The 25,882-nt window shown below is 40.9% G+C and overlaps 1 protein-coding gene across 2 annotated transcripts; it reads right to left on the bottom strand.

Annotated features, from left to right (window-relative positions):
* Positions 1-835: 835 nt before the first annotated feature.
* LOC147460507 (P-loop containing nucleoside triphosphate hydrolases superfamily protein) lies at positions 836-16,502 on the bottom strand. 2 transcript variants are annotated; one of them, XR_015187433.1, is made up of 8 exons: positions 16,315-16,502; positions 9,015-9,758; positions 8,823-8,914; positions 8,642-8,741; positions 8,269-8,523; positions 7,985-8,181; positions 2,565-2,672; positions 1,335-1,461 (listed from the first exon to the last, which is right to left on the bottom strand). XR_015187433.1 is itself a non-coding variant. In XM_086507854.1 (7 exons), exons 1-7 carry the CDS (start codon positions 16,450-16,452, stop codon positions 1,161-1,163), a joined length of 1,827 nt encoding a protein of 608 aa, XP_086363980.1. In that variant the 5' UTR covers positions 16,453-16,501; the 3' UTR covers positions 836-1,160. The 2 variants fall into 2 exon arrangements, 1 of the variants encoding a protein (XP_086363980.1); XM_086507854.1 differs by lacking the exon at positions 2,565-2,672 and having other exon boundaries at positions 836-1,461; positions 16,315-16,501.
* Positions 16,503-25,882: the final 9,380 nt, after the last annotated feature.

Here is a 25,882-nt window from a genome sequence, read left to right on the forward strand (position 1 = left end):
TTCACATATACAATGTCTCAATTTATATAAAGAGGTGGGAAAAGAGCTAGTGTAGCCTGGTTGTTGATGCCAAGATTACCTTATGCAAACAACCTTGTACTTGGATCCCTCGCGCAAGAACTTCAAAACAATTTAAATGCATTACAAAGTTTTTGCAGGGTCGAGATCTCAACAGTGAATCTTAAAAAGACCAAATTAGAATCCAACCAAGCTTATATTCATATGCAAGTAGAAACATGCACTTAGGGCTGAGCCCCACAGCCAGCCCTTCAAGTCCATGGTTATTGCCAAAAAAGGATATGAAAGCCTTTTCAGAGGTGCTCAGAACACAAGTGAGCCACAGTTCAGAGAACTCGAACATCTCGAAGCTGAAAACCTGATAATTTTTGCTGCATAGCTTCTCAATAGTACAAAGATAATGGAATTCATTGATTTTAATATACATCAATGGACAATTAGCCTCTGGTGTACAAATGCTTGATATATGCATTCCATTAATCTCCAGCTCTATGTAGGCTTCGAGCTCACTTGATCATTGTGAGAAGTTAGAGGCCTTGAGATAATACATGACTTCCAACTTTATTTATTGACCCAATTAATTGCTCATTTATGTTTCAAATCATACTCATATCTGCCAATCTTGCCTTTAAGCTTGCATGTCATCTACTATGAGGAATCCCCTCTATTAAAGAAGTATGGCCTTGTTCAAATAAAAACATCAATTTGCACTAATACAAAAGCAACCAAAATTGAATTTTGCAGTAAAATGACATCTGTGCTTCAACTTTTAAGTTCTCTCTTCTACTCTTCTTCATATTTCAGGAAAAGACAGATGGCCAAGCAAATGCAGTAGGAGCCTCAATGATGAATCAAAAGTTACAGGACAAGCAAACATGGCATTCATACTATTCATGCCTAAAACTCACGTTGTCATCCCAGGCAACGTAAGAGATACACAAGGTGCTTACAGTACAAGCGAGCATAGCATTCATACTATTCATGCCTAAAACTCACGTTGTCATCGCAGGCAACGTAAGAGATACACAAGGTGCCTCTCTGTCATATTCTCACCTGCACACTAAGATATCAGAGAGATTCTCATTGAATTGGGGAAGTACGACCATTCTTTGATTCACTTTGACTCTCTGTCACAATTGGACTCACGAGCCTTTGCTTTGCTCCACCACTTGAGCTGCATCGGCAAGCATTCTTAGGGATGAAGGAATCGGTTGATGGCACTCTTGAAGCACAGCAATCAGCTGTGAGGCCAATGGTGCTGTTGCCCCACTACAGAAACTATAGAGCACACCGTTGATGGTATTACGAGCCATCCTCATCAGAATTTGTTGGTAAAACTCGATACTGGCTGGAAACTCATAAAGCACGATGATGCCTATGTCTGCAAGATCAATCTGGCTCACACAATCTTCAGTCGCTATTAACACTTCCACTTGCCCATTCCTGCACCACAGAATAAATCCATGTCATTTGCAGTGACTTCTTAGTTCAACCAAACATCTTTATCGAGCCCAACAGAAACAACTGCCCGGGGCCAAAGAGACATGTTTGCAGGAGAGAACTCACACACACCAATACTTTGCTTTGTCTGTGCCACGAAAGGGTATTTTGCAGCTGGGTGTACCTCGTAGACAGGTGCCAAAGAGTAAAAACAAGCGATAGTACGAGTGTGACATGAAACGTTTCATGGTTGTCTGTTTCGGGGTTTCAAGGTTTTCAAATGTTTCGTTTCAGGGTAAGAAAAAAGGGAAACGGGTTTCCTAATAATATGTATAGGTTTATTTATTTATTTATTTTCATACTTTATATTTATACACCACACACACACACATACATATATGTGTGTGTGCACACATGGCACACCCACATCTATATTCATAAGTGCACACATATAGGTGTGTGCATGCAGACATGTATACAAATGGAGAGAAAAAGGAAGGTACAGTCCACTATGCTGGAAGCTTGAGGGGAGCAAATTTCATTTTCTCGAATGAGAAAAAACACAAATCTATTCTTTCGTTTGTGTCTACGAAAACTCTTTATTTTGTCATCTAAATATAGCCCAAAACTATATACCTTCATAAGTTCAGAATAGTCTGAACTCACGAATTATAAGAGGGAATAAAGCACTCATAAAACTATAAAAGCAAGGGACACAAGAAAAGAAAAGAAAAACAAAAACAAAGAAACAAACAAACTAAATCACTTTGTTTGCTATGAAACAAAACTAGATAAAACAAAGCATTATTAACTTAAAAATGTTTTTAGAAAAGGCATGTGTAAAATAAGATGACGCAACTTACTTGGCTTAAAACAAGTAGTCAACTTTAAGCAAAAAAAGGATAAGACAACTTAAAAACTTAATCCTAGAAATCAAACTTTACACAACAACTTCTAACGCAACACATTCTTAAGTCCTCAGGTAATCTAAATACGAAAACGAAAAATGAATACTACTACAAACCTACAAAGAGCAAAGAACCAAACTTGACAATATGTGATCTCAACTTCGTTGCTTGTCCAAACAGGAAGAATAAGATTATCACCTTTATCATGCATAGCTTGGACAACAGCTATGACATCCCTACTCACGTCGTCAGTGCCCAAGAGTAGGTGCAGGTTTATATAGAGGTCATTCATGCTTTGAACGTACTCTACAAAACCAACGAGTTGAGTTTCTATCACCCTCCGGAGGTGATGGGCATACTTAGCCATGATAAAGGCTAGCATTTGTCAAGCTATAGTAAAAATACTAGAAGCGCTAAAGATCAAAACAACAACATAAGGTGTTATTAAGTCAAACAATAAGTGGGCTTTTTAGCTCCCCACTTCTATTGAATTTACTACTGATTATCTTGAATATTCCAAAAGAAGAAACATTAAAAATAAACTTACTACGATGCAAAAATGAACGAACATTTTTCATGATTCTTTTGAATGAGTATCCTTTTTCAACTAGTAAAGAAATAAGATGGCAAGATTGAACAACAAAAGTAGATTTACTAGAACAAAGACGAGAAAATCTAAAACGTTGAGAGCAAACGACATCGTACTCAACTAAAAGAGAAATGTTCGAAGAAATGTGAGGCATACGGATGATTTTCAGATTGGCATATTCTGGTTCGAGGAGCTTATCATAGATATCTACCTCTAATCCCAAGGGAGTATAAAAATCTTAAGGTCTAAAAAAGCACAACAATCACTATTTGTGGTACAGTTAAGTTCACAAAACTCCTTAGGATAAATTCCTCCACCTACAGAACTCGAATTCAAGTACATAAAATCTTGAAAAGAAGGAACGTCAGGGACAAAAAGATCATCTACAAAGCGTCTTTACATTGCATAACTTGTGCAAAAATATTGGGCAAGTGTTAGCAAGGATAAGACGCTCCATAAAATCAAACTCATAAGTAAAAAGATAGAAATTAGCAAGAAAAACAGCACAATTGGTGCCCATAGGGATACCAATTGTTTGCTTGAAAAGAGAGTCGCCGATGGTTATATATAAATTGTCCAAAAGAAAATCTAACCAAGATATGATGTCAATGTCATCTACAATTCTGGTGAATCTCTTTCTGCCTTTGTCTACATCTACATTCTTATTTTTCAGCCATAAGAAGTCAAAGTTCAAGGCTTACTTTTCTACTAGTAATGCCTTGTACCTATCCTTCTCAAGCTTGTACGCAAAAACTTTTGAAATAAGAGACTTGACTCTAAATTTAAGGTCCTCCAAATTTAGCTTCATGTGTAGCGTTGTAAAGTCAAAAGTTTGGAGACATAAACGAGAAGATTTCTCCTTAAGGCTTCTTGAAGAGTTCAAAAACTTTACAACAGGAATCACACCTAAATCCAACTTGAGTCGGTAGGTACGTCTGCTTCCTTTAACATATTTTTCACAATTCATTTACGCTAGGTAAAATGGCTTTGAAACAATAACTAAGCCATTTGGAAACCTCGGTCAAAAAGGTGTTACAAGAAGCAGCTATAAATCTAGGCTTTATAGGGTTCTTGTGGAACTTCCAAACGGTATATAAAAAAGGTAATTTAGGCTGACACTTGAAACTAAAAGACTTACAAAAGTCTTGATGTTTCAAGATAACCTCTTGAATTGAAAGATCACAATCATTGTAAGTCTGAGAGTTTACTTCACCTAACAAGCATTCTAAATAGAACTTTTTGCACGTAACAACTAAGTTATTAGAGCACTTATCTACATAAGAGATTACAAAATCACGATGAAATTTCCTAAGAGCATCACGATCAGAAGAAGATAAGCTATTCCTTCCTGAAGAAACGTTCCGAGAGCAAGATGCTAATTTCAAAGAAGCTTTCTTGAAGATTACAGACTTCCAATGGGTAAAAATACCTTGCACTCCTAAAGACTCCTCAAACTTTACTACGAAACTAGAAATTCCTTTATCTATGGCTTTGAGAAGGCAAGAGTCATTTGAGGAAGGGAGCCTATATTTAATACCTCTTGAGAAAAAGTCTTTCAAGAAATCCGATGGAAGGATAGAACAATCGGCAGTAACTACATGACCCAAAGCTCCATTTACGTAAGAAGAAAAAGCAGTTTTACTACAAGGGCAATCAATACTTGAGATTGCTAGCCTCTCTTGCCTTTTAAGATTACGTCCTATGTCACTATAGTTGAAAGCTTTTTGTCCTAAAGTTTTCACATATTTGAAAGCTACGACAGGATGGTTCCAAACCTTTCTCACACAAGGAGGGAGAGCATCCAAAACTTCTTGAGATCTCAAAATAGAGCTTAATCCAATCTTGTCTAAGTCAGGGGAGGTAAAGATAGTTATCAACAAATCTTTCTTTCCAACCAAGGGATTTTTCAGACTAGGACATTTGGACTTTGGAAATTTGCCTAACAGTACTCGAAGTTGAGTACTATGAGACTCCCTTAGCTCCAAATCTTCATAAGAGTAGTTCTCAAGGGTATACAAGAGCTTAAATAGGATCCTTATATTATACCTTTCAAATAATTTATAAGAAAAATAACCCAATTCCATGGCTTTAGATAGGTAAATCATTCTCCGTTTGAAATCTCTATAAGCAAAAATTCTATGGTTAGAAGGGTCATTACTCTCATTCTAGAGATTGAAGCCCTAGGGAGACCTTGGACTCTACTAGAAATAGTGTTGTGCAAGACAACTGGATTGATTTCAGGGATAGAAGGCGGATCAGAACGAGAACCTTTAGGAATCCAAGTTCTTTTAAACTGAATTGAAGGGAGAGCTAACTCGGGTTTCTTATGGTAAATTGTCTTATTTTTACGTAAAGAAGACTTTCCTTCCAAGTTGAAACCTTTAGGGGAAAAAGTATGCAGAGTTCTCATCCAAAACAACTCTCGAGGCCACGCTGATTTATAAAACTCTTTAGAGTTTCTAAAATTACCCTCTATGTGCTCTATGGGAAAACAACGGAAAGACTCAAAGCCATGTTTTGCTATTGCCGCATACAAGGGTTTCACACTTTCACGTACGGTGCTCTTACTTTGAACTTTTCTCGCTTCTCTCACATGTTCCTGAAAACGGACAAAAGCTATTCGAAAGGTTTGGCCAACATACATCATAGAACTATCGTGAATATTATAAATAACATAAATAACTTGAGAGGTATGAACCGGACTAGAGGACGATCTACCGCAAGATGTTTTTTCCTTAAACGCCTCAAAGGATTGAGGGCTTTTATGGAAGAACTTGTGTAATGAGTACTAACTAAGACATTCTTAAAAGAAGCCCAACGAATAGGACCATCACCAAAAACATGCAAATTCTTCAAATTAGACTTAGCTAAAAACTTAAATCTTTCTTGATACAGATTATGACTACTTCTAGCTACTGAAAAGAAAAAAGGGTCAAAAAGACGTACCTGAGAGTCGTCAACATTGCTGGTTGAAGCTGAAGAAGAAGTAAAAGTGTTTTTTATTTTTGTAGTAAGGTCAGTGTTTCAGATCAACGCCCGCCTCAAGGCTAAAGATCCTAAGGCTAAATTGGTGCTAGCCACACCCCTCATTTGTATAGCAGGGCTGCTGCCAAGCAGTGAGGTCCTTAAATAAGGCTGCTTGCTACACTCAAAAGATCATCGACAATAGCGTGCAATCGAGTGCCCGTGATCCCTTGCTAGAATCACTACTCAACCTCTCCTCTCACAAGAGATATTTCATGAAACCACACAAGAAACCCTTGATCCAAGGGACCCAAATTAAAATGTTATTTTATTTTTTAAGAGTTTAAAGAGAAAAACATTATTTATTAAAAACATGCAATCTACAAACTTAAATTTATAACTTTCTCACAACAACCACCAAACACACACACACACAATCAAAAGCACAAAACAACAAATAGATAAATCAAAACAAATTAAAAAATAAAAGACATGACACTCAAACAAACCAAAATCAAGACGAAAAGAAGCTCTACACAATAAATCAAGATACAATCAAAATTACAAAAAGACCCATTACTTATTATAAATTTAAAACCAAAAATAAAAAAATAAAAAAATAAAAATAAAACAAGGAATAAAAGTAATACACACATAAAATCACATCGACACACACATGGGTATAAGATCAGTAGCTGTTGGGGTATGCACACCCTCCCAATATATCTTCATGAAGCTCAACAGTTGGTCACCACTCGGCCGAAAATCAGAAAGATTTGCATGTCCGCTAGATGACTGAAAAATATACCTTCATAAGTTCAAAATAGTCTGAACTCACAAATTATAAGAGGGAATAAAGCACTCATAAAACTATAAAAGCAAAGGACACAAGAAAAGAAAAGAAAAACAAAAACAAAGAAACAAACAAACTAAATCACTTTGTTTGCTACGAAACAAAACTAGATAAAACAAATTAACTTAAAAATGTTTATAGAAAAGGCATGTGTAAAATAAGATGACGCAACTTACTTGGCTTAAAACAAGTACTCAACTTTAAGCAAAAAAAGGATAAGACAACTTAAAAACTTAATCCTAGAAGTCAAACTTCACACAACAACTTCTAACCCAACACATTCTTAAGTCCTCAGGTAATCTAAATACGAAAACGAAAAATGAATACTACTACAAACCTACGAAGAGCAAAGAACCAAACTATGTGATCTCAACTTCGCTACTTGTCCAAACAGGAAGAATAAGATTATCACCTTTATCATGCATAGCTTGGACAACAGCTATGACATCCCTACTCACGTCGTCAGTGCCCAATAGCTAGTTGAATACAAAGCTGTCAAGGTTGAAACCTCAAAGTTTCAGTTTTTCCAGCTCTTTCCCCGAAATGTTTTGGCGTTCTGGAGTTCAGAGCTGGGAAACGCGTTTTTATGTCACATAGTACATGACATTGTTATGTCAAACTGTGCAGCAGTACTAAAGGAACAAAGATGAGTCAAATGTAAAGCATCAATCAGAGGCAAAGGGGTGGAGAAGAGAGGCAATGAGGAGGAGATGGGACATCACCTTCTCCACCATCAATATGTGTATCTATTGCAGATACTTGTCATTGCAGATATCCATTCTAGTGTACACTTCCTAGTGACAGGACCAGTAAATGGGAAGACCCTCCTAAGACTAGAGATATCCCAGTGGCCAAATCATGTAGAACATTTGACCCTAGAAGATCTGATACTTCGAAATCCAAGCACTAGTGCTTGCATGCTTTTAGAGCACGTGATGTTTTGGGGTAGGTCCTCCATTTCTAGTCGGAATATTTTGTTCTGATCTTGGGGTCTGTGCCCACCCATCAGAAGCTCCTAGTTTAAAAACAGCCAAGCATCTGTTTCTAAGAAAGATGCAACCTCTTCAGCTATGTCCATAAGAGCCCTCTAAAGTGAGTCCATATTCTGTACTCAAGAGGCTAAGGATATGTTCTCACAGTATGTGATCATCTCTTTTCAACAAAATTATCCCTCATGTCTTAAGCACAACACAAAATTTAATAGCAGCTTACCTAAATTGCTCCAAAACAAGATTTCCAGACTGATTTGTTTTGATGTTATCATCACTAAGCACATCAACCGAGTAACCTTCCTCTTGTATCATATCTTTGACCTGTGAAAGCAACTGGCGTCGACAAAGGACTACAGGCCCTTGTGGACTAGCCCCATTCTCTCGGCTCTCCATATGATCTCTTAGAATATTTTTCAGCTACAATTTCAACCATTCATTGACTGTAAGGCACAAATCAGCTTGAGATGAAAATTAAAAATTCCAGCTCAATTTTGTCAAGAGAACCTTCTGCTGTCGCTTATCATAAGACACCATAAAATGCACATTTTGACAAATGCATGCACAAGATTGCGGTAGAGATATATTTGACATCACCCGGCGTATGGGACCTTCCAATAACTTCCGACAGATATCATGCATGCTGTGTGGAAAATGCCCACTTGAAAGAACAACTTGCACATTGTCAGGAACTCTTCCTTTTACTTGCAACAAGTCATCCGCCAACCCACACGAGACCATCTCTTCAACTCCATCCACCACCTAAGGCACATATATAATTAGTATCCACACGAACAAAGAAAAACAGTGGATTTTTGCAATGCATAAGTCCCAATGAAAACGATAAATTCCAAAAGCTGTAGCCGTGTAGAGGCAATACCATAAAACTGATATTTGTAAGAGAGACCGCATTTATTGAGAGAAGTTCACAGAGTCTTTCAGGAGTGGCAACCAAAACTTCAGCTTCTGTGCTCCTTAAGCTGATGAACAACAATTTGGTTAGCATTTCGAAGGCATCCATGTCAGCACAGCAAAATATCCTTTCTCAAATGACTACATACCCCTCAATCTGATGTTCTAGAGCAGTTTGAGGGTGCAAACTCACTGCATGTAAACCTAGCAAGGACTTGAAGACCCTGAAAATGCTTCGGACCTAAAAACTTTTCACTTAGGTTCTAAAAATCAGTATGTAACTTATAGGCACGCAAGCCCAAACATTTGAGATGCTCTTTAACTTTGGTGAGAAAACTTACTTGCAAGGTGTGCTCTTTAGACTGCACAAGAAACAGCGCAATTGGATCTTTAAACTGGATCTGAGGGGCTCTTCTTGTACCGATATGGGCTACCGCTGCAAGCACGCTGCTTATTTGAAAGATTGCAATAGCAGCTCTTCCAGTGACAAGCACATTTGAACCAGTTCCACACGCTTCCCAAAACAGCCAATCCCATTTGCTCCCTATACATTTCTCAAATGGCACCTTCTGCTCGACAGCAGCATTTACTTCATATTCTTCATTTTTAACCATATCTGCATTCAAAAGAGCACAAAGAGCTACTTCAAAAGCATCTCCACCAACACAGGTCCACGAATTGTTGTTTTTGGAGCAGTTTTCACAACTTGGCTTCCATTTATACTTCGCAAAGTGAATTGCCTGCCTTTGGAATGCATCGTTTTCACCATTACTAAGAACATGATTTGAAGGCCCTGACCGGGTGACGAAGGCCTGCCGCATCTCAGCTTCAGACCTCTTTGGAAGGGTATTACTCCCAGATTTTTCAAATTTGTTTGACTCTGCTGATGAACTCTTGACATTTGCTTTCGATTTCTCAGCCCTTGCCTTTTTTTCCTGATTCAACCCGACTTTGGTAGCTGTTTTCCCATATGGAAGGTCATTATCTCCGTCCCTTCGAGCCTCTTTCACTTTCTTTTTGGCGAGGTTCTCTTTGTACGAATCATTAAATGGATCCTTGGGTGTTGGAAGTGAATAGCACATTCCCTGTACAAAGAATCGCCATATTATCTTTTTTATTTCAACAACACGACGTGTCACGCATATGGAACAATGTCTCTATGGAGGATATTTATTTAAACCTTCACTTTATTCCATGATTTTATGACATACCATATCCTTACAGATATCCCAGCTTGTTTTAAGGAAGATAACTCTTAGCTTTCAGGATCAATTATCAACGCAAAATAAAACAACAATTTCAGCAGTTTGATATTCTGTTTCAAACTCTGAAGTTTACAGGTTTACAAACATCCAATAATTTTCCCAAACCAGTTTGAGATCAACTATGATGGAGCCTCGCAGTAAGAGAAGCATTAAATAGAATTAACCAGTACAATTCAAAAGTAGCTGTTAAGGCATATGCACCACCCAAGATAAAACGACTAAAACGATACCAAAATGTTGTTTGTTCTTCACCATAAACACCATTTTTTTCCCAGTTGTTCTACTGTTTAGTAGTTTAATTCGTTCTTAGAGAATGTTCATTGACACACACACACACACACACATGAAATGAACTGACATGTTATATTAAACGTCTTCAAAAGGCCAAAATGACCTATGAGACCAAACTGATACAATCTTGGTGGATCTAATACAATGTCTGGGTACAAAATAAAATTAAGTAAAAGTGTCCGAGGCTAACACCTATGTCCTCCATAGTGAGCACTCTGGCGACTCCTGTGTCGTGCTAGTATGGTGTGGATCCTCTATAGTAGTCTCCGCCGGTGTCAAGACGGCCCCCTCATCAGGGGGTGACGGGACCGCCCCAACTCTATTGTCCGATTAAGCAATGTGCCTCTGGTGTTGCTATATTGTGGGGCCTGCAAGGCCAACTTCTCTGTCTGTGACCGAAAAAATCTGTAACCTGCCGTTGTAGCTGTATCTCCCTCTCTAGGCCCCTCCTCAAGAGGTCCTCTGTACGTCTGCGTAGTTCCAATAAGAATAGATAGTGGAAGCGGCCTTGTACTTGCATCAGTCTCATGCATACAGTTTGTACCAGATTGTGCAATCAATAGTTGACCACTCTCGCCAACGAGAGTGGGGCCTTCGGAGGAGGGTTTTACGTCTCTGGTGTCGTATTTCTCTTTTCTCTCTATCTCTCAGTCTCATACACTTGCACGCACAGTGTCCATTCACTTTGTTTGTGATCATAGCACTCTCTCATTAAGAACGGAAGGCTCTACCTTCCCTAAGAACAAAAGGAACCTTGAGCACAGTTCGAAGCACTCATCTTGAGCAAAGCGCAAACATTCATTCCGCTGCACCTAACAAGAGAATACTATGATCACAAACAAAGTGAATGGACACCGTGCGTGCAAGTGTATGAGATTGAGAGACAGAGAGAGAAGAGAGATACGACACCAGAGACGTAAAACCCTCCTCCGAAGGCCCCAATCTCGTCGGCGAGAGTGGTCTACTTAGGATTGCACAAAGTGGTACAATGATGATGCATGGAAACTGATGCAACTTGGGACTATGTTAGTGACGATGACGGGGATGATGACGACGACCTAAAGGCTGAAATCTGCAATCTTTCTACTGCTGTCCAAAAGCGCTACGGGTTGAAATCTGCGACTGAGTAAAAAATGCTGATTCGGGGGCTCTTTTCTGTGGGTCTTTGACGCTGAAAATCTGCAGGTTTAGGGATGAAAACTGAGGTCTTTCTGGGGCTGAATCTGCTACCTTTAGGGGCTGGTCTTGATGGCCCTTTATGGCTGCAATCACTGCATGTACTGGGTCTGCAAAACTGAGGCTGAATCCAAAAACGCTAGCAAAGCTGAGAACCAAAAACGCTAGCAATCTGGAGCTTCTTCTGGTGATGGGATCTGGATGCAAAACACTAGAGACTGTGAGGCATGCTTGCGGTGGAGATCTGCTGGAAATAGAAACGCTAGGGCTGAAGCTGTAGGAAAAACACCAATGGCTGGGAGAGGAAAATCGCCAAGGCAAGGGAGGTTCTTGATGGTTCTTGCTAAGAAGGTGCATGTTGAGCGTGGAGCTTCTGCTGCCTCTTCTGCCATTGAGTGCTAACTTGGGTTTGCTTATATACAAACTTAGCAAAATTGCCCTACTTGGAAAGTCACTTAAATTAATAAGTAAAAAATGTCAAAAATAGGGAAAATAGGCTAAATGCACTGGAAAAATCCCCTAATTGATTCTAATGGATTCTGATGGGAATACCGATGATCATGCTGTGTGCAACCAGAGGATATGCATCTACACTAAGTAACTGGGCATGCACGGTCTACGAATAGACTCACAAAAAGTGTCAGATCACTTCTAATCTAGACTCACTTCTAATCTAGACTGACTGGAGTGACTGAACCCTGTTATGCTGTAGCTTGTCCACGGACACATAGGGTTGGATGTGTCACGTGACATCCCCTCCTTTTCAAAGTGAGGTATTGGTACCGAACTGTATGGTGTCGAGGGAGATCGCCAATAGCATCCGGAATCCTGGAAGGGACTCTTCGCCGGCCCACTCTGATGTGTAGGTCGTGCGGTACTTGAACTTCATAAAGGTCTGCAATGCTTACTTTTTTGGGCTGCGCCGAAAGCGACACAAAGTCTTCTGTGGCTCCTTCCATGCTTCAACTTCGTCTAGAGTCGTGCTTCTTCCTTCTTCAAGAATCTCCATGGCTGAAAATTCCTGAACCCATTTCCAACACAAAAACATGAATATACCCATTCCATGTAAAGTGACTGGAAAAAATCTTGTCTTCGCTAAAGACTGTGTATGCAATGTATATGAACATAGAGACGGAGTGACAACCCGTTCATCAAACACACGCAAACAATGAGATCGAATCTCTCTCTTATGATCTAGAGCAATCAACTGTGGCAATTCACCACGGAAATGCCCATGATTGGTGCTCATACTTTCATGTGCTCGTTCGGACACTGTGTCATGCCAAGGAAGAGACATGGAATGTGACTTCCTTACATACATACTTTTCAGCTTTTCATGAAAAATCCGCATACATTCGTGCGTATCAATTATGCCAACACATAATACTTCTTGAGAGGGTTCTTTGGACCTAGGCTCGAAAGCCAAGATCGGTTCTTCCTGAATGATCGAATCGGGGTTCTTTGGACCTCGACTCAAAAGCCAAGATCGGTTCTTCGTGATTGATTGAATCTGCAACGAGGTTAGCTTCGCTAGAAAAAGCATCCACTAACACATCATCCTTGTAAACAATCACATCATCTTCATGCAACTCATCATGCTTGTGAGAAATCACATCTTGATCATGCAAATCATCATGCTTGTGAGAAATCACATCGTAATCATCATGGAAATCATCATGCTCATCAGTATCATTCAAATCATCATGCTCATCATTATCAGTCAATTCATCATGCTTATCATCATGCAAATCATGGTCAATCAAATCATCATGCTTAGCATTGTCATTCAAATCATCATGCTTCTCATAATCATGCAAATCCTATGTGTCATGCTTGGGAGAAGAAGAGACTGAGAGAGTCTCCTTTCCCCGAATCTCTTGCATCTGTGCCTGAGCTTGAGAAAAGAGTCGCAAGAACTCTTTCATGTGTTGGTCGCTCTTTCCTTTGACGGTGGCTGCCATTCTTTCTTGGTGTCTGCGTTCCATTTCTGCTCTTCTTTCTGCGTTTCTTGCTTCGCGTTCTAAATTATGTTCCATAAACATCAGCTCCAACTCCTATGGAGGAGTGTTTTTGGTCTCCAAAATCCATCTTTTTTAAGACAATGGCTTTAAGATGTAAATCCCAAAACTTGTCTACACTTTGTGCATGGATTCGTAGGGAGAGAGCTTCAAGCTTTGCCATTCGGTGAGTACTTTGTCTTTGGCATCAGTGGCCAAAAACTGCTTCATAATGGAAGCTTTTAAAGCTTTCCATGTTCGTGGAGCTTCATCGTTGGCCCGTAGGCTAGACCACCATTGCCTGGCAGAGTGCATAGCTACATGGCGTAGCTTAGACGACTCTGTGAAGCCCTTATCTCCAAACGCCGTATTGAATTGTTGGATAAAGGCCAAGACTTTGTCCGTAGCACCAAAGGTGCCATCGTAGGTAAGGAAAGAAATGCTCTTTCCTCCCTCTTTGAACTTCTTGAGCTTGGATGATCTCTTCCACGCGGCATAGGATTTCCTATGGCCTCTTCTTTTTTATGGTTCAAAAGTTGCACCATCACTTTCTTCAGAAGATGAAGAATTTGAGGAAGATGGAGAAGAGAGTGACCTCTTTCTTGCCTTTTTCTTACCTTGTTCTTTGTCTGCACCATCACTTTCATAAGAGGAAGAGGATGAAGAAGATGAAGAAGAGGGTGTCCTCTTTCTCGCCTTTTTCTTCTCTTGCTTTTTGTCATCCCTCTTTGAATTATGGTGTGGAGAAGTGTGCGATGGTCTTCTTCGTTTAGGAGGTGATGGAGAGCGTTTTGCCCGCCGTCTTCGTGAAGCCATCTCCGCCGAGGTGGCAGGAGCCTCACTTCTTTCTCGTTCCTTCGGTGGGGGCTCTAAATTCTCCTTTGGGAAGGATATGCGTCATCAAGAAGCAAATTTTTGAGCCCTTCATAGGAGAGAGGCCTCTTTTGGGAGTCTCGCAAGGAGGCTTCCTAGATACTCTCTCGTCATGGTGGGGAGTTTGGAGAATCCCATGAACACGAAGCTGCCATTGCACTTCACTTTGGAGGGATGGATTGCCCATGGCTTGTTGAAGCCTAGAAACAAGGTAGTTAACAAGCATAGGGACATCATTAGTAGCCTGCTTATTAGCAAAATCAAAGCTATCAACATTAATTTCACTCTCTTTACTATTGTCAACCATTCTAACAACTTTAATGTATAAACTTCTTTAGGTATACTTTGGCACTTGAAGCCCTAGTTGCTACTCCTCTTTACCCCTTTACAAAAACACTCAAACTACTGTACCCGTGGCTCGAATACCATTAATTGCAAGGAATAGAAGAGAGTGTCTTTCAACACCAAAACAGCACCGGCTCCTGTCAAGCTTCTAATAGCTCAACAGTGGTTAAGCCGTAGGCAAGCTTCGTAGGACTCCACTATTAAGACCATAGCTCTCGACGGTGATGCCCCGTTATCTGCACGAAGGCAAGCGCACTGCAAGGCTGAAAAATCCCTATTCTACTTACTCAATTGCAATTAATAATATCAACCATTTATAGCTGGCTTCCCATTGGACCCCTCCAGGCTTAGCCAATAGGATTTAAGAAGCATAAGTGATAGTCTTCTGATATGTGTCCCCCTTTCCCCTTTTGTGAGAGCTTTAGGTAATTAATTAATGCAACTAAACTCTAATTGGACCCCTTTGTCTCCTGGCCAATAGGAATCAGGCAAGCCATTGGACTGCTGAATGCTCATTGGACCCCTTGAGAGATTGTCCAATAGTCTTCTAAAGAGCTTAATTCTTATTGGTTCTTTTATTGAGTGTTTTTAAATAAATTAAAGTAGATTTACTCTAGCCTAATTCTCATTGGTCTACCTCCATGGCCATCCAATAGAATTTGAGTGCACCTTGTGCGCATCTCGGCTAAGGAGCTGACATATGTCCCTCATTCCCTTTGTGTAAAGGAAGCTTGTGAGTGTGTGTTTCTCTCTCATCCCCTACTTGCAAGGCTCGCCCCCTTCTATGTAGGAATCATTGAAGACTTTTTGTACACACAAAGCATCCAATTTTTCTAAGCTTGACCATTGGACTCAATCTTTGAATTTTGAAACCTTAGCATTTTGGAAATCTTAACGAGCTGAACCTTAGAGTCTTTAAAGCCCATTGTTGCACATTGCTCTTTTGCAGATGGCCCCCCCTTTGGATCCCTATTTTTCCTCCTTTGTATCCCTATTGTGGCCGGTCTGCCAGCTTAACCAATATTCTAGCTTTTTCTCCCCTGGTACTTCCCCATATTAAATGATCAATTTAACATGAGAATCATTCAGGAGAATTAAATATTAGTTATTATGACACTACATTTCACCACTTGATTAGAGCATCTTTATCCCTAGATATATCCTGTGGGTTTCTTTTTGGGATCATCTCATTGCATATCTTTCAGGGTTGAGAATAGAAAGAGAAAAAAAGGAACAACCTTTCTAAATTCTATCACCCAAGTGTGGTAGATTGGTTATCCCATTTCCCTTTCGTTTTCAGCAACTGCCCATACTCTATTGGTTCCACACATGTTCTTTCAATGCGCAAATGTTTTTTCGATTGCTGGCTTCCATGTCCGTACGCCCAAGTTTGGGCGGGTAGTGTGCAATAAGCAGGATTGTTCCGTCTTTAAAAACTTCTCTTATCTTCTCTCCTTTCTTATAGTAGGTGATAATATCAATTGCCGTGTTCTGCAGCAAGCTAGATCACCAGGCACGCATACTCTAGTCTCTATGGTGTTGAACTGCCACTCTGTGCACTCCAAAATGAGAATAAAAGATGACTGCATTCAAGCTCTCTCTCTCTCTCTCTCTCTCTCTCTCTCTCTCTCTCTCTCTGTGTGTGTGTGTGGGGGGGGGGGGGGGGGGGGGGGGGGGGGGGGGGGGGGGGGTACCTCACAAATACGGCGGCGCCCAGCCTTGCGCCTGCGTTTGGCGGCCTGAACTCCGTGCGTAAAGTCGACAGTGTTGCTCAAGCGCTTGCGCGCGGCCTTGTTTCGCTTCTTCGCCTGGTACTCCTCTGCTTTGCCCATTTCTGAACTAAAGCATGAGATGAGAGCACATCAGTTGATTGGAAATAGGTTGAACATGGTTTTACAAAATAAATCAATACTGCAATTTATTAAACGCAATGCACCAACTTTTGATCATAAGGTATGCTGTGAGGACTTAAAACCTATGACGGAGCCAGTATATCTATATCTATACTATAATAAAGAGGGGGGGGGGGGGGGGGGGGGGACGGGGACGGAATATAATAAAAGGGGGAGGGATTCCCCCGCCCCCCCCAAACATGTGGCAACAGCATGATGATCCGGTGTGTGCGCCCTACGCGTCCCGGCTACACAAGGGAGTCTGGACTAAGCGCCCGTGTGAGAGAGAGAGAAGGAGAGGCGGCCGAAGGCCGTCGGCCACACTAGTTCCCCATGAAGTTTAGTCGCATTCTCAACCCTGAAACATTCCCATGGTTCTCTTTTTTTTAATTTATAAAAGAATGATTCTCTCTCTCTCTCTCTCTCTCTCTCTCTCTCTCTCACACACACACACACACACACACACACACACACACACACACACACATGGGGACATCATAGTGAGCATGGAAGAGACGTAACTTTGGACAAACTTGATGGCAATCAAGGAGGTTGCCTAACTCTATTTTGGTGGCGGACCACCATCTACAGCCCCATCTAATGCCTCACCTCTGTACCTGGCACATTTATCGCCCAAACCCAAGCTACAAGTTGTGGTTGTGCAAGTGGAGAAGGACTAGTATTGCAAGAATTGATGGACACAACTAGGTATCATGTCCATGAACCCCGAATCAACAAGGTTTGCAAACTATGGAAAAATGAGCCAAAGAGAGATTGCAATATTTTCACTTCAGGTCCTTCTATTTTTTGTGGCTTCATGATTCATCTGCTACTCTTATGTGCATAGAGAGAGAGAGAGAGAGAGCAATTGCTATCACACATTTGCATCAAATATCTAGATTCTCGTGTGCATGTGTGTATGTCAGTAGAAAGAGAGCTTTTTCCCCCCTCTAATATTTTTGAGTAGCATAACTAAATACCATCCCCCCTCCATGGTTGTTACACAAGAGAGGGGAGAAAGCCTAGTCCCTAGAGAGAGACTGTGGAGCATCTCAAAAGCTCAAGTTTGTGGAAGTACCATATCACAAGAATTTGCTTACCTTTTCAAAGACAAATGTGACGGGTGTATATTCAAAATTATGAAGAAGGTTGTTTTAGGAAATAATTACGATTGGAAGGTGCCAGAAAGTAGCATAGGATGTTTCTTTCTACTTGGTTTACCCAACATGGATTTCCCCAATGTTGAAACAAGAGAAGTCCGTGTGGATGCATTCAAGCCGTTCAACCATGTAGAGAATAGTGTTTACCCATGAAAAGCCACATGCAAACATTGAGGAGGAGGGGTAGAATCCTTAATGTCATAGGAAAGCCATGTGTTGTTGTTGCAGTGGGCTACTCTAGAAATCATCTACGGAAGTTACTTGCAACCCCAACCTCTAGTGGAAGACCCAAACCAATTTGCTGAGAGTAGCAATAATAGAGTGCTCTACAATAGCTCTCATGTAATCCGCCGAAGGACTATCGACGATAGGATAGGAGGGAAGAGGATAGATCCCATCTCTAAGGCACCAATTGAGGCAAAGTTTAGCATATTAGGCATGGTAGTTAAGAGGAGGATGTCTTCTCTAGTTGGGCTTCCATCACCCCATATATGATGTCATAGAGGGGGAGATTTGAAGTTCACTTCCAAAGAGATTGATGGGTGTGTCACAACTTGTGTCCAAGAGGAGAGGAACAGTTTATGTTCGAAAGGTGAAGGGAAAAGGCAATACTATTGATTAGGTTGGTTAAAGGTGAGGATAGACCAAAGGCCAATTCTGACACATCTGTTAAGGAGAGGCATCTTGAGGAGAGGTCAAAGGATAGCAAAGAGAGAAACCACTAAGAGGGGATTGAATCTAGGATTAGGGACTTCAACAAGAGAGAGAATAATTTGAACTCTCATGAAAGAGAGTTTGACCATGACTAGAAGAGGCACACAAAGAGGGAAATACAATGCTGACCAACATGAGAAGATGACTTGAGAAAAAGGCCAAGCAATCTTATCCTCATGCATGAAGGAAGTGAAGTAGAGGGTAATCTATTTCTTAGAGCTTATGGTGGATTAATTAAAGGAGCACTCTTGATTAGTAGAGTACTCAAGTGACACAATAGCTTAAAACACATGAAACTAGAATTGTCTTAGATAAACTAGAGCTCAAAAATATAGGAGTAATGACGGCATCTAGGGCTAGTACAACTAGTGTAGTACATCGTATGTGGATACAAAGATCCTCTAAAATCAGCTCCTACAAAGAGGGACCCTAGAAGTATGCAACGCTCATTAGCATGATATACTACTCATTTGGCTCCATGTACACCTCAACAAGAGCACATGATTTTCACATGACCATCACAAGACTCTCTGCCACATAACCATGACTGGACAAGGGATGGTACACACCAAGATACAATGAATAACCAAAGGTAGGGCTCTCACACAAATCTTGGTGCATAGGACAAAGCCTATACCCCGAATAACCCTCCCCTTGGGGTTTCACATGTGGCTAATTATATATAGGCAGACAATGCCATGCAAGCTAATCAAGTCACATAGATTGACCATGTTGCAAAGGTTACAATGTCTCAAAACCCACCATGTCACACAGATTGAAGAAACCTTCACTCAAACAAAAGAGCCATGTCATACCAAGCTAACATAGCTATCTAGAAGATGACTCCAAGGTATGAAGTTGAGGATCACTCATGACCTCTATATGGTGTCATTGTCACTCTGGTCACCATTCATGAAGGAGATATGAATGTTATTTTCTTGCTCCTCTTTATCTTCTTCCTCTTACTTTGCTTCTATAGCATGTGTTTCTCCCTTCTTGAATCTGCTATTCCTAAATTGATTCCTTTTGGGCATTTAGAGGGTGGATGCCAACCCACGAGAAGCATTGTGAAATTCATTGAGAAATTTCCGACAAGCAAATTCCAAAAATATCTCTCTCTCTCTCTCTCTCTCTCTCTCTCTCTCTCTCTCTCTCTCTCTCTCTCTCTCTCTCACAGCCGTTTTTTGACCTAGTAGACAACAGTTCACTCTTTTGACCATAACTTGCTCATCTGAACTCCGATTTAGGTGATCTATAGCCTCAATCGAAGAGCACGAAGCCCTCTACGCATTGATGTAAAGACAGAATTTTTCTGTGTAATGGAAGGCTTTGCTGTAACAGCATCTCAGAACTGAAAAAACTGTCAAAACTTTGCGTTTTTGCTGCCGACTTGAAGGCAATGTCAGACAAAACTCGCAAGGGTGGAAAAGCCACACTCGCCATGGAGAATGATGCAAAATCTCCAAGGAATTTGGATGCTAATCCAACCACATCATCTACAACAACGGAAGCAATGATCATGGCTTACTTGATCTCGTTACAAGAAACCGTCAACAAACAAGGTGAAGAGTTGCGCGCACTTGCAATGGAGAATGGTACTTTAAGAGTTCTCGTTGTGGAGAATGAGCACCTCAAGAAGGTTCTTGAAATGCAAACAACACGCTTGATGCATCTTGAGACTGAAGTTCAAGAATGTAAACGCTCTCTTGTTGACATGAATGTATTGAAAGAGCGCTTGAGCAAAGTTGAGAGTGATCATGTATTGAAAGAGGAAACAATAGATACAATACGACATGATGTATGTGAGATGAGAAATGCATCCAAATCATGGGCTGATATATGTAAGGATAATGTGGTTTCTACATCTCCTATCACGCAAGCCGCTGTCCAAGCAAAGAATGTAGAGAATGTGGACACTCAAGAATTGCATGAACGACAAAAACGCTCAAAGAACATCGTCATTCGTGGAATCAAGGAGGAAAGCATGGAAACACCCCAATCTCTTGCAGTTGCTATTGAAGAGTTTTTTGCTACACACTTTGGCATGTCAGGAATCATGGCTTATGGTGCACATCGAGTTGGAAAACAAGGAGTCCCTCGCTCGAGAGAAAGACCTATTGTATGTACCATGGCTGATGAGGTAAAGAGAAAGATCATCCTTGACAATGGTTGGATCTACCTCAAAGGAACGGGTTGTAATGTATATGAGGATCGCACTCTTATGCAACAAAATGTACGTCGCAAAGCATATGAGGAAAGAAGCAAGAAGGTTAAGGTATCATCTCATGAAGAGAAGCCACTTGAGGAGGATGCAAGTCCACCCAACAAATAGGGACACATGATCTATGAGACCGACTCACGCTTGCGAATAAGCTTTTGGAATTGTAACGGGTATCCATGGAATGCGGGAATTGGCATTGATGAGCTTACCAATGACTCCGATGTGATACTTCTTGTCGAAACATGGGAGCATGATGCGCAACGAATTCTTGGATTTGACAAATACGATGTGCATTCTTTGATGTGGGCCAAAAATGCAAAGCAACGAAGAGGCCAAGGAGGCGTAGCATGTATGACCAAAAAGGGTTTGAAAGATGTTTCCATTGTCAAAGAAGATAAGTATAAACGCTACTTATGGATGAAAATCAGCCCACCAAATGGTCAAGTCATGTTTGTGGCCGGTTGCTACATTCCTCACTATGACTCCAACTTTTATGCTTGCTTGAATATGGATAGAGATTAGCCCTTTGTTGAACTAGAGGAAGACATTGCTCATTACAAGGATCAAGGTGAAGTCATTGTTTTTGGAGACATGAATGCTCGCACAAATATGCTACAACACGACACACAACAAGTAGACATGCCGCATGTCTCAAGAAGAATGGATGACTCATACATGTATAATCGAAGTTCTAATGATGCAAAAGAAGTGGATCACTATGGAAAGTCACTTCTACATATGTGCAACAGTACCGGAATGCTCATTGCAAATGGTGTATCTCTATGGCAAGGCACCAATGACTTTACATGTAGAAAGCATAACGGTGCTAGCGTGATTGACTATATGTTGTTCTCGGAAGCCACTCTAGAATGCATACAAAGCTTTACACTTGGTGAATGGAATCCGGAATCGGATTATAGGATGTTATGTATTGACCTCAAGTGTGGTAAACGGCCCGAGCATGTAGCCTCCAATCATGATGTGAATCATTTGTACCTACGTCTAGACTTCAAACGAGCACTTATATATGCTGATATGGTGGACCAAATGTTAAGCATGATAGAGCATCAAGAGAGCCCAACATTAGAATGCAAGTGGAAAGTTTTCAAAGAAGTAATTTTCTCTTGTGCGAAGGAATGCTTTTCGGTGAAACACATGTCTTGCAAAAGGTCTAAGAAGGGTAGCACCAAGAAGAAATGGTTTGACATGGAATGTAGTCAAGCCCGAAAACACTTGCTAAGATTGGATGCAATCAAAGACAAGGAAGTTTACTTGGAATGTTCACATACATACAAAGCACTTGTTCAAAAGAAGAGGAGAAGGTGGGAAGTCGAAAAACAACTTCTTTTAGCACAAGAGAAAGCACATGCATGTGGCAAGTTTTGGCAAAATCTAAAAGGCAAGCGCGTTAAGAGCTTTGGTGACTTGACTCTTGAGGATATGTATATGCATTGTAAGAATCTCTATGAGCAACCCAATGTTGATAAGATGGAGTGTTGTAGCTCCCTTCCATTTATGTCTCCCTTCTTTACCATTGAAGATGTATGCCGCGCGCTTGAGAAACTTGCTACTCGTAAGGCAGGTGACCTTCAAGGTGTCAAGGCTGAAATGATTAAATGGACAAGCAAGAAAACACGATATTGGATATGCGATATGTTTAACCTTGCACTTCAGTATGGCATGCCTCATGATTGGAGTGCAAATTGGATCAAACCTTTGCACAAAGGAGGAGATGTAAACAATGTGAACAACTATCGCACTATAATGGTTGGTTCTTTAATGGCAAAGTTATTTGGATGTATCATGGAGATGAAGATAAGTGAATGGGCTGAAAGAATGGCAAACGTGCACTTGGCCAAGCAAGTTTTCGAAAGCATCATAGCACTATTGATCACCTTGTCACTCTTCGAGTTCTTATGGAAGCGTCTCGATTGAAAGGAAAAAAGTTGTATTGTTGCTTTGTGGATTTCAAGAAATCTTTTGACATGGTACCGCGAGGAAATCTTTGGAGACGTATGCAAAGCCTTCAAGTGCCGAGAGAATTTATGCATGCAGTCTTTCGCATCTACCAAAAAGTGATATGTTGATTACGTATGGGAGATGGAATTTCAGAATTTTTTGCAAGCACTATTGGTGTCAAACAAGGATGCCCACTTTCCCCAACCCTCTTTGGGCTACTCATTGATGAATTGGAATGCATGGTTCTTGACTTTATGCAGCAAGAAGGCATAGAAGAGGTTAAGATTGGAAATGCGGTGATCATGCTTTTGCTTTATGCCGATGATGTAGTGCTCTTGGCACATACCTTAGAAGATGCACAAAAGCTTATGAGTGTCTTGGAACGCTTTTGCCTACATAGCGGGCTGATCGTGAATGGATCCAAAACCAAGGTTATGCTTGTAAAGACCCTCAATGATGAAAATCCATGCATTGTATATAACAATGAGAAACTTGAAGTGGTAGATCACTTCAAGTACCTTGGCCTTGAGGTTCCATCCAATCATAAATGGAAGGATTGTGCAATGCGTCGCTTGGAAGCCGGAAAGAGGGCCTATTATGCATTTGAGAACATGTGCAATGCAGGAGAGATTAAGTGTTGGGCTCTCAAAAAGTACCTCTTTGACACATTGGTGACACCGGTGCTTCTTTACGGAGTGGAGGTGTGGGGTGGAAGCATTGGGAAGTCTACTTGGAAAGAGTTTGAGAATGTCCAAAAGCGTTTTCTCACCAACTTTCTCCAAGTCAAGACACAAACACCCTACATGCTCTTACTTCTTGAGTCCGGATTGCTTCCCATTGAGGTCTTGGGCATGCAAAGGGTTGTGGAGTACATGCGTAAGACACAACGTAGCCCTTTGCATCGACTTCCTAGAATCGCATATGAAGCAAGTCAAATGGTTCAAAAGACATGCAAGAGCAAAATACTAAGTTCGGGGTGGATGCTTGATATCAAGAAATGGTTTGGAAGATGGGATGCATGTCACTTGGTCAAGGATGCGTCGATCGACTCCCAAGTTAATGAGGCCTTCTTACAACGCCAATGTATCACGGCATGGGAGAAATCCGGAGGTTCTCGCTTCAGCCATTACACCACACGTTGCCCCAAACTACAAATCTCTCTTCTTCTCGGAACGAGGTAACCGAACCCATTCCTACATCCTTGAGACCATCCCGTTGAGTGCGATCCGCACCATTGCCTCCATTCGTCTTAACTCCCATTCTCTACGCTGCGAGACAGGACGTTGGGGCACTGGCGAGGAGTGTCATCGACTTTGCACCTTATGCCCTCGTCAAGTGTGAGAGAGTGAGTACCACACACTACTTGAGTGCTCAGCTTTTGACCACATTAGGTCCTCTTTTTCCCATATATTCAGCCATGATCTCTCCCTACATACCTTCCTCTCCCAACCACGATGTGGACTCTCTATTGCGACGCTCATTTCAGCCATTTTTGAGCATCGAGAGTCACTTATGAACTCCACTCACACCACGTGACATGTTCATTTGGTCCCATAGGTCATATTTGACCTCCCAGGACGATAATAGAACTATCTATCTATCTCTCTCTCTCTCTACACTCACATGTCTCTGCATGGCCAGATCAACATGTTTTTGTACGCGCAAATAAAAACTCCGACACACAGAGCTCCCCCCCTACTCAAGAAGAGCTTAAGCAATGGAAGAATTTTTCCATTGACGATGGCTACTTACTCCACAAGGGTAGAGTATGCGTGACAAAGGACTTAGACTCTAGGCGCTTTCTCTAACGTATAGGTCAAGTCGCATATAAGTTAGCTCTTCTCGAGCACTCACGAGTTCATCCTGTTTTTCATGTTAGCCATTTACAAAAATAGTTAGAACAGAATGATAATGTCATTGACAGAGGTGTGTTAGTTGACATTATAGAACCGACAAGCATCCTTCGTGAACCCAAAAAGATTTTGGATTCTCATGAGCTTTGCACTAGATATCATGTTTGACGACAGGTGTTGGTAAAATGGCTAGATAGACCTGAAAAAGGTTTTACATGGGAGAATGTCTTCGCACTTAAGAAACATTTTCCTACGTTTGTTTTTGAGGACGAAAACGATTCTCCAAGGGAGGGTAATGTAAGAACACAGGTACTATGGGCAAGGCCACCAGCACGGCCGAACATTGTGTACTCTAGAGGGAGGCTATAAGATAGCATTGTTGGGTGGAGACTAGCACACGACATTACTCTCCTGCTTTCGCCTACAATATTTGGCCACTAAAATGTCTCTGGCACTATGTGCACAAAATGGTCTAATAAACGGATTTGACCAACACTTAGGGACTCTGTCACGACACCTAATTGAAATAACAAGCGCCAGTGTGTCAATCCCATAGACTCATATCCTCTACATGTGGAATATGTCTTAGTTAAGGATGTCCAAAAAAAGGACATCCTTCAAGTAAGAGATGTGTGTGGAGGTAATTATAAACATTCTGCGACATGAGTGAGAGGGACCCTAGTTATCCTTGCTCCACACTGGCTAAATCGAACTCCATGAGTTCCTAGATCATGTTGTAGCCTATGTGACTACATGTGCCAAACCAAACCCTACATGTAGGTCCAAAACTGCATAATGCAAAAATGTATTTTGGACACTACGGCCCAAAATACTTTGCTCCTACATGACCTAGTCATGTCTCTTGAAGAGAAAAATGGATGAAGCATAGAAGCTTATACATCCTACTTGGAAAAATCAATCAAAACATATTCAAAAATGATATAAAATCAAATCGAATGCGTACTTGGAGGTTTAACAGAGTGTTTACTTACCCTTAGTCAAATGCAGGTGACCAAATATCGTACCGAAAAGGGCCTAGTAACACTAAGTGAAAGATTAGTGAAAATCAAGTAGTATTGTACTGGTAACCCTGGGTGTTGCCTTTGCAATCCAAACCCCTTTGTTAAAATATGGATTGTTAAACCCCTTTGTTTAGACTTTGTTCACTACCTCTTGATAGATTGCGAACTACTTTCCTTGAAAGTACAACTATGATGAGATCATACCGTGACCCTCAACACCTATGGAGTGATTATATGCTATTTTGGTCATACCACTAAAATTACCACTCCTAGAGAAAAATTGTCAACACCCCAAACAAAGTAGTCATACTAAAGTTTCTTGGGTGTTCAAATAAGAGATCACCTACATTGAGTCTCTCTGAGTGTACTCATGTCGTTGCGTGATTTATTTACGTGATAGCGAGGCCATGCCTACTTCTACACTTATTGAGTGATTTAGTA

This window comes from Adiantum capillus-veneris, chromosome 3, assembly GCF_014529385.1.
Source record: "Adiantum capillus-veneris isolate H3 chromosome 3, ASM1452938v2, whole genome shotgun sequence".
Classification (NCBI taxonomy): Eukaryota; Viridiplantae; Streptophyta; class Polypodiopsida; order Polypodiales; family Pteridaceae; genus Adiantum; species Adiantum capillus-veneris.

Bases quoted from the DNA above. Each gene is read 5' to 3' on its own strand.
- LOC147460507 (XM_086507854.1), bottom strand. From the start codon at position 16,452: ATGGGCAAAGCAGAGGAGTACCAGGCGAAGAAGCGAAACAAGGCCGCG. The intron at 8,915-9,014 runs GTAAGTTTTCTC...AAAAGTTTTTAG, and splicing joins CTAAAGAGCACACCTTGCAA to GTCCGAAGCATTTTCAGGGT. The intron at 1,462-7,984 runs GTAAGCTGCTAT...TCTGTGGTGCAG, and splicing joins CTTGTTTTGGAGCAATTTAG to GAATGGGCAAGTGGAAGTGT.